At 41.3% G+C, this 18,246-nt stretch overlaps 1 protein-coding gene and 1 non-coding gene across 4 annotated transcripts in view; one reads left to right on the top strand and one right to left on the bottom strand.

The window, feature by feature from the left end:
- Positions 1–726: 726 nt before the first annotated feature.
- Trnad-guc lies at positions 727–798 on the bottom strand. Its single transcript has one exon. It is a non-coding gene; the product is annotated as a tRNA-Asp (tRNA).
- A 379-nt stretch (positions 799–1,177) lies between these two features.
- The window catches only part of Lta4h (leukotriene A4 hydrolase), a 37,228-nt gene continuing 20,159 nt past the window's right edge, over positions 1,178–18,246 (top strand). For all 3 annotated transcript variants that reach the window (XM_004623803.2, XM_023716560.1, XM_023716563.1), the window contains exons 1-6: positions 1,178–1,421; positions 8,979–9,109; positions 10,742–10,862; positions 13,433–13,501; positions 15,455–15,559; positions 16,184–16,236. In XM_004623803.2, the coding sequence (XP_004623860.1) occupies positions 1,263–1,421; positions 8,979–9,109; positions 10,742–10,862; positions 13,433–13,501; positions 15,455–15,559; positions 16,184–16,236 (638 nt within the window). In that variant the 5' untranslated portion in view covers positions 1,178–1,262. The remainder of the gene's footprint in view (positions 1,422–8,978; positions 9,110–10,741; positions 10,863–13,432; positions 13,502–15,454; positions 15,560–16,183; positions 16,237–18,246) is intronic.

Raw genomic sequence — 18,246 nt, 5'->3', positions numbered from 1 at the left:
TTGTGCTGTTTGCTCACAACTCCTTATCACTGTTCTCATCTCAGTCTTCTTGAGTCGAGCTTAACCGTTACCATCATTCCAGCCACCACGCTAAGGGACTTCTCACATCTAACTGGCATTTCCTCGGAGCTGTGGACCTCAGTCCAGGTGACTCACGAACACTCCTGCCTCGATTTCCCATAAGTTCGCAAACTGCATGCACTCAAAATAGAAGCTAGCATCTTCCCTATAAATCCATCCTCTTCTATCATGCCCTCACGGAATTAGTACCCGGCCACTGAAACCAAAAGCCTAAGCTTCCCCCTAGGCTCTTTCTGAGCCTAAGAGGTAAATCCACTTAATTCTTAAGAATGCACCCACCCATTCTTTCTTGTGTATCCTTACATTGTCTGAATCTGTGTAACCGCAATCGCACCAAGCAAGTTGTGCCTGCTTAAAAATTTTTCAACGTGTCCCCAACGCAAGTACTCAGGATGAAAGGCTCAGATGTGGAAGGTCTTAGAAAGCAGCCCTCTAATTTAAAGTGGAGGCTAAAGGAATTGCATTCTTCGATACTGCCTTATTTTCTTCCGGAAAGACTGCAAAACTGAGCTAATCACACAATTCTAAGATGAGAACTTCGTTTTACTCTGTTCTAGCTCTTCGGAGACTGCAAAGATGCACGATCAGCACTAAAATGGACTCGGTTTCCCAACACTTAGGCGTAAAAGAAAAACTTTGTAGTGCCTCCCCGTCGGGGAATCGAACCCCGGTCTCCCGCGTGACAGGCGGGGATACTCACCACTATACTAACGAGGAACTGCACATGCGACGGTTTTCAACTAGCTCTTTTATCCTACTTAACTCCGCCCCACTCGCTGTTGACACTGCAGATGATCTAGCACTCTGTTGTCTCCTCAGTTTTTGCTGAAATTATTGGAATTAACGCGGGAGCCTCCGGTCCGTCTCACCGCCCCACCTCTCACCCCCCAGCCCACCCTGTCTCTTAACAGTAACCCACTCCACCTCAGGCACTTCCCCTCCGCCCCACCACGCCCCAGCACTCCCAGATGACCTAGCGCGCCCGCGCGCGCTGCATCACGGGACTGGTGGTTCGGCCCCCGACGCCGCCCCCGCTCCTCCGGCTCTGAGGAACTCGCTTTCCCGGCGTGCCCCGCGAGTCCTGCCAGCCCGGCTCTCTCCTCCGCTCCAGGCTCAGTTCTGTCGAACTCCGGCTGCCACTGTACGGGTGCGAGGCGGCGTGCGGCGAGTCTCCCGGAGCCATGCCCGAGGTCCTGGACACCTGCTCCTTAGCCTCGCCGGCCACCGTCTGCCGGACCACGCACCTGCATCTGCGATGCGCCGTGGACTTTGCTCGCCGCGCGCTGACCGGGGTCGCCGCGCTCACCATCCAGTCTCAGGAGGACAATCTGCGCAGCCTGGTATGGAGGAGGCGCCGGTCTGCGCCCGCGTCGCCCCGGCCACCGCCTCCTCCCCTGGCGCCCCGGTGGCCCCGCGCCGGCCCCGCCGCAGCCCCAGCCCTTCGGCATCTCCTCCTCAGCCCGCTTCTTCTCCGCGCCGCGTCTTCACCCCACGCGCGCCGGGCCCGCGAGACCCCGCCCGGTTTCTGGGTGCAGCCCGGCACCGGGTGCGCGACTTGCCGCTCACGCCGTCCCAGCCCCACGCGCGTGCGATCCCTTTTTCTAGCTCTTTTCCCGCTTGGTCTCCCCAGTTTCTCGGCCCGCAGCCCAGAGCCCCCTCCTCAGACCCCACATCGTGCAATACTCTTTCTTCTACAACTCGGATCCCATACACTTCACACACACGCACGCACAAACACACACACACACACACCCCTTCGTCCCCACCTGCCACCACTGCCTGGTCCTTGGACAGCTCCCTGTTACCGGTCCAAGGCCCTCAGCCCTAGGTCCTTCACTCCTCAGCTTTGAAACTTCCAGTTCCTGTTTTCTGTTTCTTTTCGGGATCTTCATGCTTTTGCTGCTTATTACCCAGATTTTTCTAGTAATTTAAGGACAGGTGGGACATTCGGGCTTTCTAAGGATGACTCAGTAGGACTTTAATACTTATATAAACTATCTAAATATTAAATAAAAGCATGCTTAGGTGGATGGAATATTATTCAATGATTTTATTTGTACCATGTAACCCATATTCAGTGTTCTTGCACCCGTTGTGTTTGGGACCGTACCTTGCATCTGAAAAGTTTCACAGAACAGTGTTTGAGAAATAAGTGGAATCTGAGTAAAACAGTCCTGTTTACCTCCCGCCTAGAGTAGTGTGCATGGTACCGGGTATTTTGCGGTGTTGTAGGGTGATACCTATTAAACTTAGTAATAAGCAGTTAAATTAGATACTGAGCAAAGAAATTAGTGGGTCAGATAATTGGGCAGAATAAGGAGGTATAGATAAGAACTGGGGTTTCGCCTCTTTCCTGCTTGTATGATAGACCTCTATCCACTTTGAGTTCATTACTAGGAATTAGTAAAGCGCTTAACTGTCTTACTTTTCTGTATTGCTGTGTAGTCATCAAAAGTGCTATAAGGAAGAAAAAATGAAAGCATTGTAAATATGAAGCTCACCGTTTCCTTGTATGTTGTACTTTGGTCTTGAAGTACACGCTAGCTTTCATTGCAGTGGCAGCTTTACCCCAGCAGGGCTGATGTTCCCTTTCAATGAATTCTTTCCTTTTATTAAAAAAGGGTGAATTTTCCTAGCTTATCATGGCTCAGCATGGCCTTGCACCACACCCTGTTTCCTAAAAATAAAAAGCTTTAACTCCATTCTGTAAGCTAGAGTCTGGAGGCTTACACCTTGAAGAGTGGCTCCTAAAAGCTTGTTTTTAAATTCCCTAAATCTAGAGAAAAGTAGGGTTTTTAAAGTATGATTTCTAGTTTGGCCTGTCTGTTTAGTAAATTAACAAGTTATAATAAGGTTAAATTTGTACAAGGAAGATTGTTCGTTTAAAATTATTGGCTTACTTATGTCTAGAACCTGAGACCAACAGCCTCCTCTCAATTTTCCTATTTAAGTGAGCTTGTTTGTTTTCCTCGCTAGGGAAACTTGAGGGTAGGGACTGTGCTTCATATTTCTTTATATCTCACGTTCTGGCCGTAGCACTGGGCGTGTAAGGACTCTCAAAATTCTGACTCAGGGACACATTCAAATAGAAAGCAATGGTTAGATTTCATGTGGGCTGTGTTAATAATAGTGCGCACTGCATCCCAACAGTGAGATGCCATCCCAGCACTCTGAGGTATGACAGGAGACTGGTGCTGGCCGAGTGTAGAGGCAGCATTTCATCTCTTTCACCCCTTTCACCCCATTCCTGGAGTCTGTGCATTGGGACATGGCATAGGAGCTTGTAAATGTGCTAATCCCAGCTTTCTATAGTCTTTCCCAAGTTTTGGTTTGTTTACACCTAGTTTGGTATTCAAAATACTATATGATAACTTTCAAGCATTTCCTTTATTGAAACAAGATATCAATTGGGTGACTTCTAAGAGGTCTTACTAGAAGAAATACAAATAGAAAGGTATAATACAAGTAAAAGGAAAGCAGGAACTTGAGGACTAACTAATTAAGAGAGAGAAAGGAGAAGAGCTAGGAAACATGACAGTGACAAGCCATACGGTTATATGTAGAAGATGGGCAAGGTAATGATCCTGAGAGTCTCCAGAAGATTTTTGTATCTAGCAGTTAACTGGAAAGATTCTCACCCTGACTAACTATGTATACTGATACCTGTGACCTAAGCAACTGCACTGAAGATGGTAATCTGTAATAGTAGGTTCATGCTTGGAATGCCTGTCATTCTGGTCTTCTGAATACGGGCTGCTTGTCATGACATGCCAGTTGCTGCTGTGCTGTCTCTCGGGTAAACGATTGTTCAAAAAGAAGGGGGTGGTGAATGAAGGCAAGAGACAGGAAAAGGAATGTTGTGGGACTGTCCTTCTTCAAGGTTGTATATGGTTAGATTTTTGGACTTATGTATAAACACAAGAATTATATAATTCTTTATGCCTATTTTTAAAAATATATTCTAAGTTTTAAATGTTTTTTCATCATATTCTGTAGGGACTTAAAGTTCAGTATATCAATACTTGATGAAAAATACCTGTTCCATGTTATGCCTAAGATGTTTACTATTCAGACAGATAGTGAGTTTAAGCTTAACAGCCTAGGTTGTATGGTAATAACAATAAGCTTGTCTTCTGGATGGTTAACAACCTAAGTTTGCAGACCAAAATTAGAGAAAAAGGAGGGCCGCAAGGAAAGCCAACATTTTGGCCCTCGCCTTCCAAGGTCAATTAAGACTCAGGACATATGAGAACTTGTACTGTAACATCATGTAACTCGGTAGTGTCCCAGATTTTTTGATCAAGGAGATTATGGGGCCAAAGAGGAAAGTGATTGATGATGTTGAGTGTGCCTAAGGAGAGTCACATGGAGAGAAAACATTCTCTCAGGCTTTCACAGAGAGCACATTGGCCAAGCAATGGCCGTGACTCATCCATGTGGCTGACACTGACAAAGGTTCTACAATCTGAGGTACAGGATCTCAGGATAAACCCTGAGGGGATTTCACTGACCTTATCAGACCCAAAAGCTACAACTCTTGTTGCATAGGTCCTGCTTTACCTTGGTCTTAACCATCCAGCAGAAAAGTATAAAAACGAAGTATAAGAAGTAAAGCCATGCTCTTATGTTAAGCTGTAGGGGACTCAGGTCAACGATTTCTGACATTGCCAGTGAAGCAGAAGGCCCAATACTATTATGGACTACTGTACTCTTTTAGAATATTTTGCTGAGTTAACACACCTATAATATTCAAATAACGGAACTTAATAAAAAAAAAAGGGTATACAGATGAATGTCCATTTTGTATCTATGTATTCAAAATGGTTAGGATAGATATATAGTTACATTCTCTTAATGAATAGAGGGATTTGTTCTAATAGTGTTTGTAAATAGAGTATCATGTCCACATCTTGTACAGCAATTAACCACTAGGAAGAATGTATGCAATGTGTTAATTATTGAATCTGTCCTACCAATTTGGTTTGCAACTGTCTCATTGCAATTTGTTTCTCAATAAAATTATGAAAAAAAGGAATAAATTTTATGGTAAATGACATCTAAAAAAAAAAAGAGGTCTTACTGTCCTGGCCAAGACCAAACACTTGTGAGTGGCAGACGGCAAGGAATGAACCTTGATCTTCAGTAATTAATGATTGAAGCAAGAAAAACATCAAAGTGTTACTTTGGTTTTGGTTTTAACAGATAAGCCTGTGGGTTTGGTTTTGTTGTTCAAAGCAATTTATAGATAACATGTAGAAACTCTAAAGATACAATAATGAGGCATAAAGTTCTCTTTGTTCACTTTGTTCCTTAAGGAATTTGAGGCTACTTAAAATAGCATGCAGTATAATAACTTAATAGTTGTGGAATTTGGAGGAAGACAGAATGAAGGTTGGAGAAACAAGACACTGGTATAAAGCCCTATACACGTATGGATTGGGCCCAATGTTGACACAGAACTTCCTGGTAACTTATACAGAAGGAAATCAGTCATACACTTCATGGCAACTGATCAACTACTCAGAAGTACAAGCCTTCTTTTTTTAAAAAAAAAATGTTTTGGTATGTTGTTAAAGAGGAGACTGAAATATAGTAAGCTATAAATACAGTAAGCTGTATCCTCAATAACTTTCTGCCATAAGTAGGGCTATTTTGTTACAACTGTATGTTGGTATCTTCATCTTGTACATAGTGGGTGCTCAATAGATGTTTACTAAAAGTACTTATTCTAATTTGTCAATTGTCTAACTTCTTTTGTTTCACTTACTATAGTTTTGACTAATTGTTTAATAACATTTATCAGAGAAATTTGAAGGATGACTTACAAAATTTGGAAATGAAGACGGAGGCTTAGGATTTGACATGCAGAGAATATTTACGTTTTCTAATTTCTTTTGGTCTAGAACTTGCTTCATACATTCACAGACATCTACAGCTTTCAGGCCTGTGCTAAACCCTGGGAATGGGAATCTGAAGGAATATTGTCTATTTAAATATTTAGGACACAAAATAAATCATTATACTACAGTATAAGAAGTGCCTGAGGAGAGTATAGGACCAACCACATACAGGGGATATGAGAAAAGTTTCACAAAAAGTTATTACTAGAACCAATTTTTCTGACTCAGAGCAGATCTGAAAACTTTAGGCAGTACAGAAAATAGACACATTCACTGGGAAATGACCAGTGTGTTCATCTTGATGATTGTAAGGTATGTTTAAACAGGGGTTGTGATAAACCTATATACTCAAATTGTATTATTAAATTAGGTATCTATATGTGTGTGTGCATATTAGAATATGAAAGGACAGACATAACTATTATTAAGAGACAAACTGTATATTCCAAATATGTGAGTATAGAAAGATATGCCAGTTCCAGTTAAAGATACCTAAAAAAGAAAGTAAACTGAAAGAATTGTCCATTAGAAGGCAATCAGATAGTACTCAACACGTTTAGCTACTCTTTTTATGTATTTGGTATTTGGTACACGGTCTGACTACACAACTCGGACTCATGGTGATTAATCCTCCTATCTCAGCCTCCCCAGCGCTGGGATTACAGGTGCACACCACCACAACAGAACTCGGTGCCAGCTCAGTGCACCTGGGGGCAGGGCCAGTGCACCTGGGAGCAGGGCTGGCACACCATATAGTGCCAGAGATTGTACCCTGGTCCCTTTGCTTGCCTAAGCAGGTACATAGTCCACTGAGCTATCTCAAGGGTCCTAGCTACCCTTAAAAGAAAAAAAAATGTAAGAGGAATAAAATTAGTTGGAATGGAAATGTCTTCTCAAACAAATCTTTGGCACTGCAGAGGTGGGAACCATGCTTAGTGATTGCCCTTGTGACTGTCTCTACTAATGATCTAACATAAGAGAAATGACAGAGAGGTGACTGTTGGCATTCTAACCCCCAGAACTTCTCTAATCCAAATATGGGCCAGAAATAGAGAGATGAGATACCAAGGAATTCGGATTACTCAGGATCTGGTCTAGGTTGCTGGAATAAAGAAAGAAAAGAAACTATTTTAAGACAGTGTAAAAAAAAGAATACCTTCTAGTGAACTGTGTGAAATTGGGAAGATTGTGGATTATTTCTGTGTTTCAAACTCCTTGAGGAGTTCTAGTAGCAGAGTGAAGACATAAGAGAGAGCTGATTTGGGGGGATGATGGTGGTTTCATTGTTGGATCACAGATTCCAGCTGACACCGTGGGTGGGGAATACAACTGTAGAAATAGACAGGTCATCAGCTCACAGAGATACTAATTGAGGTCATGGGCATGAGAAAAAGCTAGCGAGTAAAGAATATAGTGAGAAAGTCAAAGGGCCAAGGCTAGAACATGAGGGCAGATCCACATTCTGGAATTAGAGGAAGAAGGAAGAAGTGCTTAAGTACAAAAACTGTTTGTATAAAGGCAGAGAAGCTAAAGACGAAGTTTAAGCCAAGTGGCAAGGTCCACAGAGCTGTGAGTAGACAGAGGTCACCATGTTTGTGTGACTGTCACAGAAGATCTTGTGGACCAGAGGGACCAAATGTCCAGTAACAAGAAGCTAGAAGCCAGATTGAAGAGGGAGAAAGGAAGAATGGTTGATGAGGAAGAAATAGCAGCCACAGATTGCCCTTGGAGTTTAAGGGAGGGAGGGAGGCAGGAAGGAAAGAGGGAAAGAGGGAAAGAAGGAAGGAAGGAAGGAAGGAAGGAAGGAAGGAAGGAAGGAAGGAAGGAGAAGGGAAGGAAAAGAAAGGGAAGGGAGGGAGGAAGGAAAGGAAAGGAAAGGGAAGAGGGAAAGGAAGGGAGGGAGGGAAGAAGGGAGGAAGGAAAGGAAAGGAAAATAGAATAATTAGTGGGTAGAAGGGTCAATTTAATACTTAAAAACAATATGGGAGGCTTGTTTAGATTGTTTGGAAACAGTTTGGTGGCACAGGAAGGTTGAAAGTTCTAGAAAGGATGAGTTGAGGGATAATGCGAGGGTCTGCTCTCTAAGCTCGGGATTACAGGGGTAAAAACTGCTCACATTCTTGATGTCCCCCCTTTTTGCCATATAGTCATCCTTAATTAGCCATGGCAAGCACATTCAGTCTCCTGGTCCTTGTTTGTCAGTTGTTTTATGAGGATGAGCTTTTTTTGAGTAACACAACAGTAGTGACATACAGTCTGCTTATTTGCCTAGCAAATGCCAAGACTTGTTTTAATGTTTAGATGTATGAAGTACACTATATGAGTATACTATTTATGAATATATACTATAGAAGCTGGACTATATAAATTCTCAGAAATATAGGGAAAGATAGATTAAAGAGTTTGGATTAAAAAAAAGAACAAGATATAGGCAACATTTTTTGTAAAACAAGTTAAGTTTTAGGAGACAAAAATAAGGGGTTTTTAATTTAGATTGAATTGTAGTTATGCTCAAAATTCATGTGTCTATCCCAGAATGATCAAGCTTTATAAATGCAAATCTTAAAAATCTTTTTTTTTACATTTTGTTGTTGTTGTTGCTACAGGGTCTCACTACAAAGTTCAGACTCATAGCAATCCTCCTGTTGCAGGCCCCTCAGCGCTGGGATTACAGGCATGTGCCCCACGCCCAGTTTCGGGGCCAGCATGGCATATGGTACTCGGACTCGAACTCAGGTCCTCATGCTTGCTAGGCAAGAGCTTAGACTGCCAAGCTATCTCTCCAGCCCGAATCTTAGAACCTCCAAATTTTCAGGGTGCTTGTGGTCTTGAGTGATGAGCCCTAGACTAACTTCTGCCTCCATTAATTCCTATAATGTCACTCTATTTTATTCTGTATAAGCAACTGGTTCTGTAATCATTGTAATTTATCTATATTTAATATCATTTTTTTTTCTGATGTGTAAACTATTTTCTTATTTAAAAATTTGATTTCAGGTTTTGGACACAAAAGACCTTACAATAGAAAAAGTGGTGATCAATGGACAAGAAGTGAAATATGCCCTTGGAGAAAGACAGGGTTACAAAGGATCACCAATGGAAATCTCTCTGCCTATCGCTCTGAGCAAGTATGCATGCTGTCCCCTATTGTCCTGTGTACCTGAATAATGGAAAAATGTGTTTTAAAATAATTTAGAGCGCTTTCCCTTTGTGTTTGTGTATGTAGCAGTTAGCACACTATACCTATGAATGTGTTCAAATATGAGTTTATAGTAAAAAAAAAAAATGTGTTTTTAAAATCTTAAATAAATTTATTGCCTAAAACACTAGGTTTCTGGCTAGGGCACTTGCCTTGCACGTATGAGGCCCTGGGCTCGAGCCCTTGCCCTGCAAAATAAGAGAAACAAGTCAGATGTGGTGATGAAAACCTTTAATTCCAGCACTTGGGAGACTGAGGCAGGAGAGTAGTTTGAAGACAGCCCAAAGTGAGTTCAAGGGCAGCTGGGCTACATCTCAAGACTTTGTCTCAAAAAGCAACACTCAAGAATAGGTCTTTGGGTTACTGGCTTGTTTAGTTACTCCTGATCCTACTATTATCTGGAGTGGTGACAGGGCCTGTCATTCTAAGGAGACATTTCAGGATAACCCAGGAGCCTTTGCACACTGTGCACGCCCCACCTTTGCCACGAGGCCAGGCGTTACGATCAGTGGATAGCAGAAGTAATATCACCACGCATAGAATTCGTGTCTGTGTAGCAGTCGGTCGTTCCATAAGTGATGTAGGTGCATTCTTGAGTCCTGTAATAACCCTGCGTGGTACGATCTATACTGCCCAGCTGTGGAAAGGGAATCTCGGATAAATCCAGTAACTTATTCAAGAAATGGCAGCCATAATTCTCATAAGGGAACATAGCCCACTCATGGACACATTCAGGAGGGAAAGCCTGCAAACTGTTGGCCTCAGACGAGAGTGATCTGCCCCTACTTTCTGGTGGCCAGTGTTTCATGCCTTCTCTTTCCCTTCAAGAAAGCAAAAGGAAACCCCAAGGCAGAATGCAAGGCAGACTCCATCAAGTCCATTTTACAGATGAAGGAATCCCACGAGTTTATGTCCCCAAGAATGGTAGAGTCATGCTTCAAGCCCTGACAGGTCTGCTGACAGTGAAAGCTCTTTCTTGTTCCTCATCATGAGTGCCTGCAAAACTACCTGTGGGAAGGGGGAAGCTTTTGTTTTCTCCACTCAGACATAAGCTGAATCTTTGTAAAATGCAATAAATGTGAATCGTTAGGAAGAGGAGATTAAATACAGGGCATAAATACACACTTTTTTATTATTAGCTGCACTTCCTGCTGATTCCTTGACTTCCCATGTCACAGGTCAGTAAGAGATTATGGAGCAGCACCGCTCTGTACCACACCCTAGCACCTTCCATGCGACAGCTGGAGTTGTGGACTCACTTCTCTCATCGTCCACTTTGTCAACAACTAAATCATGTCATACCTGCAAACTGGGGAACCAACCCATGTTAGTTCCCAGGATGTCTTCATTAGGTCAGCTCAGTGGAGCAAAGAGGACCCACAGGTCAGAAAAGCAAGGAGCACAGTAACCCAGGGAGGGTGCTGCTGGCCTCTAGTATCCTCTCCATTAATAATGAGCCCTCATTTAATATTATTTATGTTATTCACTGTATATATTATGAATTCAAAGTTTAGTTCAATGGAATTATGCTCTACTAATGTGTTTTGGGTTTTTTATACAGAAATCAAGAGGTTGTTATAGAAATTTCTTTTGAGACATCTCCGAAGTCTTCTGCTCTTCAGTGGCTCACTCCTGAACAGACGTCTGGAAAGGAGCACCCATATCTCTTTAGTCAGTGCCAGGTAAAATAGGCGCCAGAGTGGTTTGCTGTACTGAACACTTCCGGCACATGAGGTCTCAGGAAACAAGATGGACAGTGGTTTATGAATATGTGGACCTTAGCTAATATAGTGTCTTGCTTTCTGTTACACAAACACCACATATCTTTATGTATATGTCTTGCTACTGATACATTCATGTAGTTGTAAAAATAAGTTTTCTTTAGTTTGAAATTGTCCACCTAAATTGGAGTCTAGGTCTTATTTATATTTACTTCCTCAGGACCTGACGTAAAACTCGCTATAGAGTGGAAACTCAGTAAATGGTCATAAAATACTAGGAAAAATTAGTGAAACAAAAATACTTACAAAAGCACTTAACAGTTAAACAGAAAGTGAAAGATCGGATTTCTAACTCTAAACATCATTGCTCAGAGATGACCCCCAGAGAGCAGGGAGCATGCACTATACAAAGGTCTCTGTACATGTACACATGTTTATTTTTCATATACCTTTAGAATATGATTATTCTGTTTGGTATTTTTACTTTTTGTTGCCGGTATTGATCAGTACTGGTACTCATATTGATACTTGGTATTGATATTATTGTTTGGTATGATTATTTTTGTTTGGTATTTTCAAGCTAAGGGTAAATAACCATATAATTAGAGGCAATCTGTCACAAGGATAAGTACCAGATTCTTTCCTGAGAGGAAAAAACCTAATTATGTTAATAATCAAGTAACTCATTACTAAAATTAATGGACCCAATGCCTAACATTTACTGTGTTCTCAGGCATTGTTTAGGTACTTTCCACATTAATCATCTTGTTCCTGTATGTGAGGCCCAGACTTGCATTAAAAAGCTTAGCAAAGCTTGATGTAGACATTTTACTTTGTGTGGCTGAATTAAAATATCTTTGAAATCTAGGAAACCTTACCTCAGTAATTTGGAAGAGATAAATTGCTTTGGGCAAGAATATAGCAATTCTCTCTCCTATTTCTTCATCATATCTGATTTTTAGTCAATATTTCTCATAGACTTCTCGTAAGCCAAAGTTACTGAGAAACAGTATTAGTGAGTCACATGAACATAAATTTTAATGTACTAAAATACTTCCTTAAGTATTCAAAAGAATACTTCATTTCTTGCAGCAGTGTTAGAAATATAGGAGCGAGATTATACTACCTTCAGAAATTATTTAAAAAAAAATTATTGCAGGCCACAGGAAACATGTAGATGTGATTTTCGTTTAATGAATTTGTTTATTATAGTTCTCTCTATATACTTACTTACAGTTTGGTCTTACCCAGTGTAGTATATATAAAAACCTCTTTGACATTGCCAAGCCACCAATTACGTGAGGAAATCTAGAGGCTTTGCAACTTGGTTTGGAGGAGAATGAGATGGTTCTTCTAGTCTCACTTAACCCAGCTAGAGGTCAGCTGGGAGAACCCATGTCTTTGGAAATTGTCTAGGTCTGTGAGCTCTAGTGTGGGGGTTTTAAGGAAGCCTAGGATTTTTAACAGTGTTAGAGAGGGATGGTAGTATCGGTATTCCTTTAAGCCCGGTAGGAAGCTGGAATTCCTTTGCCTCCCAGCAGTAGTCACAGATTTATTTATAAACAGATCAGCTTATGGAATGGTAGGTTGTCTTATTTATTCTTGATGGAACCAGTGTTTAGGAACATTGATGTGGAGAGACTGAAACCTTTGGATATTATAAGAATGACTATGTCTACATGTATTGAGAGATCTGCTCTTTCTCCCTCCTTCTTTATTTTTACTCTCAGAGTTTGCTGCAAGATGAAAATGTCACGCATTTCTCAAGCTGTTTTCCTCAGAACACTGGTATCCCAGTAGACGTAGATAGCTAATGAGTGGAAAATAGTTTTATGTTCAAATAAGTGTAGGGAATCAAAGGGCTCTTTGCTATAGGTCCTGTAGAGCCTTCAGGAGGCCAGTGTTCTCAGTAACCTCCAAGATGGCAGAGTAGAGGGCTGTGGTTTTCAGGTTTATTCTCAGGGTTCCTAAGGGCATTTCCCTGGGCATTACTGTTAGGTAGCTTACACGTTTGTGTATTTTTATAAACTGAATCAACCTGCCTTGTGTACTGACTGAATTCTATTTGAGAACTAGCTCATTAGTGCATGGTCTGCCAGTGAGTTGTACAGAGAATGTGCATTACTGTGCTGTAGTTTGCGTCATGCTTCACCTGAAATGTGAGGCTTGACTGTAGATGAAAGGGGCAGAGCTGATGGTTTTTGTTTTAAAGAGAAAAGAACAGAAAGACATAAAGCAACAAAAAGGTAAAAAAAAATGATTCAGAATTTCAAAACAAGATACTAGGAAATTAACCGTGGTTGTTACATTACATATTGTTATCTTCAAAGTAGTTGCTCAGATTAAATCTGATGTTTTTATTCACAGATCTAGTTTTGCTACTCTAAGAGATCCCAAGACATGAGAGACCCGTCTTTATTTTCAAAAGGAACATGTCCAAGAACAGTGCTGTAATTTTAATAGTTTCTTAGTGGCCCGATGCATGAGAAAGGAATACGGCAGCTCTGCCTCTTTGTTCTCTCTCCTCCCAGGCCATCCACTGCAGAGCAATTCTCCCCTGCCAGGACACTCCTTCTGTGAAGCTGACCTATACCGCAGAGGTAAATCACACCAACTGTTTTTCTGAATTAAGTGATACGTAAGTGCAGCATGAGATAAGCAGAGAGGATAACTGATGAGGGCTGGGTTATGTTACCTAATCAAAGCCTACCTGAAATATATTTTTTAAAAGGGCCGTGGACCTCATTCTGAATCTCAGCTTTAAGGGTACTTTTAAATATAGTAAGTGTGGAAAAGGAAGTGGATACCATTCTCATTTTTAAAATAGAATTGAGAAATCTGGATCTGAAGATGAAAATTTAGTCCTTTTTTTTCAAACTTTTAAAAATTAACATTTGCAGGGTTAAAGTTTCTATAAAGGCATGCTGTAGCTGTGAAGTATCTTCCTAGGAATCCTAGTAGCATGTAATGCAGAGTGGTCTCCGGTACTGAACTTGCTCCTGGCACAGGTCTAGCTGGTCTTTGGGGGAGAACCTGGCCATAATTAACACACAAGCGTCATCCCAGGGCCAGAGTGGCTTTGACCAAGCACATAAAGTGAGGACCAACCTGCTTCTTGGTTCCCAGATCATCCCACAATCAAACTGCATCCAGTAAAGTGCTGGAGAAGTACCGTTCTTGGAGGCAAGGAACCCCAGAGTTCAGGACTTTTTACCACTTAATAATTATGTTACCGCAGGGCCGGGGATATAGCTCAGCAGCGTAAGTGCCTGCCTGGCAAGTGCAAGGTCCTGAGTTCAATCCCTGGTACTGCCAAAAAAAAAAAAAAAAAAAAAATTATGTTACCTCTGCCAAACCTAATGACCTCGGTTTTCTCAGGTATATATCACTCACTTTATCGTTTCCTGGATGAAGAGAGGAAAAGAAACCAAGTCACTTCCTGAGTAACTGTAGCAGCCCTGGTTCACGAGCCTCCTGATTCTGTGCCTAGCGCAGTCACAGGCCGTGCAAAAGCCACACGGAAACTGAGCAGTACTGACAAGCACACTCACTAGATCATTAGTGCAGGCTGGTCCTTTATTCTGGCACTGATCAGAGCCGGACCTTGAGAGTCACAGGCACATAAGTGAGCCGGTGGGTTCCCCTGTAAGGATTTTTCAAATACAGATTTCTAGAGAAAATCATCTTGTGGTTTTTGTCAATAAGTATTAGTTCTTCACAATTACTACCCTTAACTGTTCTGTTTATAACTCCAAGTGTTTTAAATAAAATTGTCCAACACTGTATTATCTGTTCTACAAGTATAGCGTTGTTTTGGAGGTACAATAGGAAGGGAACAGAGCTGGTGGCTGCTGTGACAGGCGAGTGTGTCATTTATTCCTAGCAGCAAACCTATGAAATCGTACCCATATTTGCTGGGGCAGCTGAGGCTTGGGGAGGCTATTTGCTCAAGTAACTGCAGTAGGTAGGCAGCAGAGCCAAGATTTTAGTTGTTTCTTACAAAAACTCTGTTCTTGTTATACATGTATGAATGAATAGATATTTTACATTATTTTTTATGGATTGTCTTTGAAATCCAATGTAGGGTGTTTTTTTTTTTTTTTTTTTTTTTTTTTTTTTTGAGGTGCCAGGGATTGAACTCAGGACCCTGTGCTTGCCAGGCAAGCACTTACTCTACTGAGCTATCTCCCTGGCCCTATATTGATTTTTTTTAAAAGAAACCAGTTTTATTCAGGCATGGTGGCACATGCCTGTAATCCCAGCATTCAAGAGGCTGAGGCAGGAGGGTCGTTTTGAGTTGGTGACCAGGTTATGCTACAAAGTGAGCTCAAGGCCAGCCTGAACTGCATAGTGAGACCCTGTTTCAAAAAGATGGGAAAAATAAAAGGGAAGCCAGTTTTATATATTGCTGTTTCTCTTTACACAACTTGTATTTGCATAATTTTGATTACATGGTTTGTTTATTATCTAGATAGCTGAGGAGGGGGAAAGATTATGTAGTTTAAGGTACATAAACTCTAATTTGTAACTGGAGGTGACTTCCTCTTGCCTAGGTGTCTGTCCCTAAAGAACTGGTGGCCCTTATGAGTGCTGTTCGTGATGGAGAAACGCCTGACCCAGAAGATCCAAGCAGGAAAATATACAAATTCAACCAGAAAGTAAGATGATAACATCTAAATTGTTTGTTTTTGTTGATGGTGAACTGCACATATCTATGTACTGGTTATGGGGCTCACATCTGTATTCTTTAGCAAGCAGTGTGTGTGTGTGTGTGTGTGTGTGTGTGTGTGTGTGTGTGTGTGTGTTATTGATCTAACAGTGGAGAATTTCGCTCCCAACACAGCTTCTGAAATTCCACTCTCCCATAACTTTGGCTTCCACTTACTGTTGACTTAAAACATAAAGAAATTTTAAAAATAAAAAGGCTTTAAAACTCAGAAAAAAACATAAAGGAAAACATGAGCTTTCTTACAGGTTACTTTTTGAGACATGCTTAAAATATCCTTTCAGACTCTGTGCACCATTGACCCTCGCATGTCAGGTTTTGTGTTCCTTCCTCGTAGAATAAAAGGGCACTCAGTGTTTGGAAATATTTTGTACCACAATTTTGACCTATCTGGCCTCTTAAAAGCAGGAGCTACTTGGGAAGCGCAAGAGGAATGCAATTCAGTTAATGTGTGAAGATTTGAAAGGGAATATGCTTAGCCTCAAATACAAATTGTCCGACGCCATACCACTCGGAAACACTGATGAGAGCTTGTGTGTGTGTTTGCCTCCTGCAGGTGCCGATACCGTGCTACCTGATTGCTTTAGTTGTTGGAGCTTTAGAAAGCAGGTGAGCTGTTGCACAAATGTTGAGATTTGTGAAAATACCGCTTCAGGCATCTTAAACCTCTCTTGGGACTAAATGATATATTATTTGTGTACATTTTAAGATATTAAGCTGATGGATCTAGAATACTTCAAATTTTTTACTAATTGTAAAAAAATTAGTGGAAAAATTTGTACTACTTGCCCCTTATATTTCCTACATATTGCAGAATGAGCGTGCTCTTGCCTTTAGTTTAATACCTGGATTCTGCTAATGTAAACTTAAGCAAGCCACTTCTCATCATCCCTATTTCCTTATTCTTGAAAGTGTGATATCTGCTCCTCCCCAGAGAGAGAGCTCAGGGGCGTAAGTGCCTGCCAGGTCCTGAGTTCAATCCCTAGTATCACAAAAAAAAAAAAAAAGAAAAGAAAAGAAAGAGAAAAGCAAGCAAGCTGGGGAGTTAGCTCAGCAGTCTAAGTGCCTGTCTGGCAAGTGAAAGGACCCAGGTTTGATCTCTGGTCCCACATGCCATGCTGGCCACTGAAACGGGGCATGGTAGTGCATACCTGTAATCCTAGCACTAGGGTGGCTGAGACTGGAGGATCAGTACAAGTCCAAGCTGCGTAGTGAGACCCTGTAACAATAAACAGATGATTAAAACAAATAATAAAAATTAAAAAATCTGTCCTTCCTACCTTGTAGGGTAGTTATATGATGCAAATGATACATAATATGGACAAGCACTTAGAAGCTTCTAAATAACACAGAAATGTATTATATTTTGTCAGTTGCTAAAGTGTCCTTTATTTTTGTTGGTTCTTCCTTCTAGACAATTGAAAATTAAGAATATTAATGGTAATACACTTTTTTTTTTTGGCATCGGGAATCAAAAATCAGGACCTTGCACTTGCTAGGCAGGCGCTGTGTAGCTGAGCTGTATTCCTGGTCCTACATTTTTCACATTGCTAGAAATGGGAACATGATAGAGAAGCGAGGCAAACATAGACGCAGCTTGCACCTTCTGTAGTTGCTAGCTGAATCCTTGGCAGTGTACCCCCTCTGTGAGTTTCATTTGCTTCACTTGGAAAACAAAAATCATATTTACATACCTCAGAGGGTTTTGGTGAAAATTAATAGACCTAATGTGCATAAAGCTCCTGGCTTATGGAAGCACCCAGTAAATGAGAGTTGTGATAATTGTCACAGCACCTCACAATTAAAAGTTCTAGGGTCCGATCCCCTGCATGTTGTGCCAGCCTGCCCCTAGGGCATGCTGAGAGGGTGAATGAGACTGGGTATAGTGGCACGGGCCTGTAATTCCAGTGCTTGGGAGGCTGAAAACAGGAGGACCTCTACTAGTCCAGTCTGTGCAGTGAGACCCTGAAGATCCTGTACTAAATACATTTAAAAAAAGTGCTAGTTATGTGCTAACTCTCGGACACTTACCATATTGTGTCCTCAGATGTGTGGACTAGAAATAACTCCTGTTTTACCAAGAGAAGTACCGATGCTCATGAATGTTAGTAGCTCTGTCATTATTCACACAGCTTGAAGATGTCAGATTCAGGAGCCAGCCAAGGTGTAGCTTAGACCCTGCTGTCCAGTTACAGTTACACTAACTGCGTACACAAGGCTGTTGAGTATTTGAATTATAACTCATTGAAATTGAGATGTGCTACCAGTAAATGTAAAACACATGCTGGATTTCTAAAGCCATATAAAAACGTAAAAGATCTTAGTCCTTTTATATTGATTACATGTTTGTAGATAGTTTTGGGGATCTGCTGTGTTAAATAAATGTTATTAAAATCAATTTGTTTCTTTTACATTTAAAAAAATATGGCTTCTAACACTAGCTTGCATTTGTGGCTCTTACTGAATTTATTCTGGTTACCACTGCCACTCATAATGTGGTCTGCAGACCAGTGGCTTTGGCATGACCTGGGAGTTGGTTAGTACTGTAGATTCTTGGGCCCTATTCCAAACCTACTGAAGCAAAATCTGCATTTTTATGAGCTCCTCAGGTGATTTGCA

Source organism: Octodon degus, unplaced genomic scaffold (genome assembly GCF_000260255.1).
Source record: "Octodon degus isolate 3935 unplaced genomic scaffold, OctDeg1.0 scaffold00004, whole genome shotgun sequence".
In the NCBI taxonomy this organism is placed as follows: Eukaryota; Metazoa; Chordata; class Mammalia; order Rodentia; family Octodontidae; genus Octodon; species Octodon degus.
This window is presented reverse-complemented; position numbering and strand designations above follow the sequence as displayed.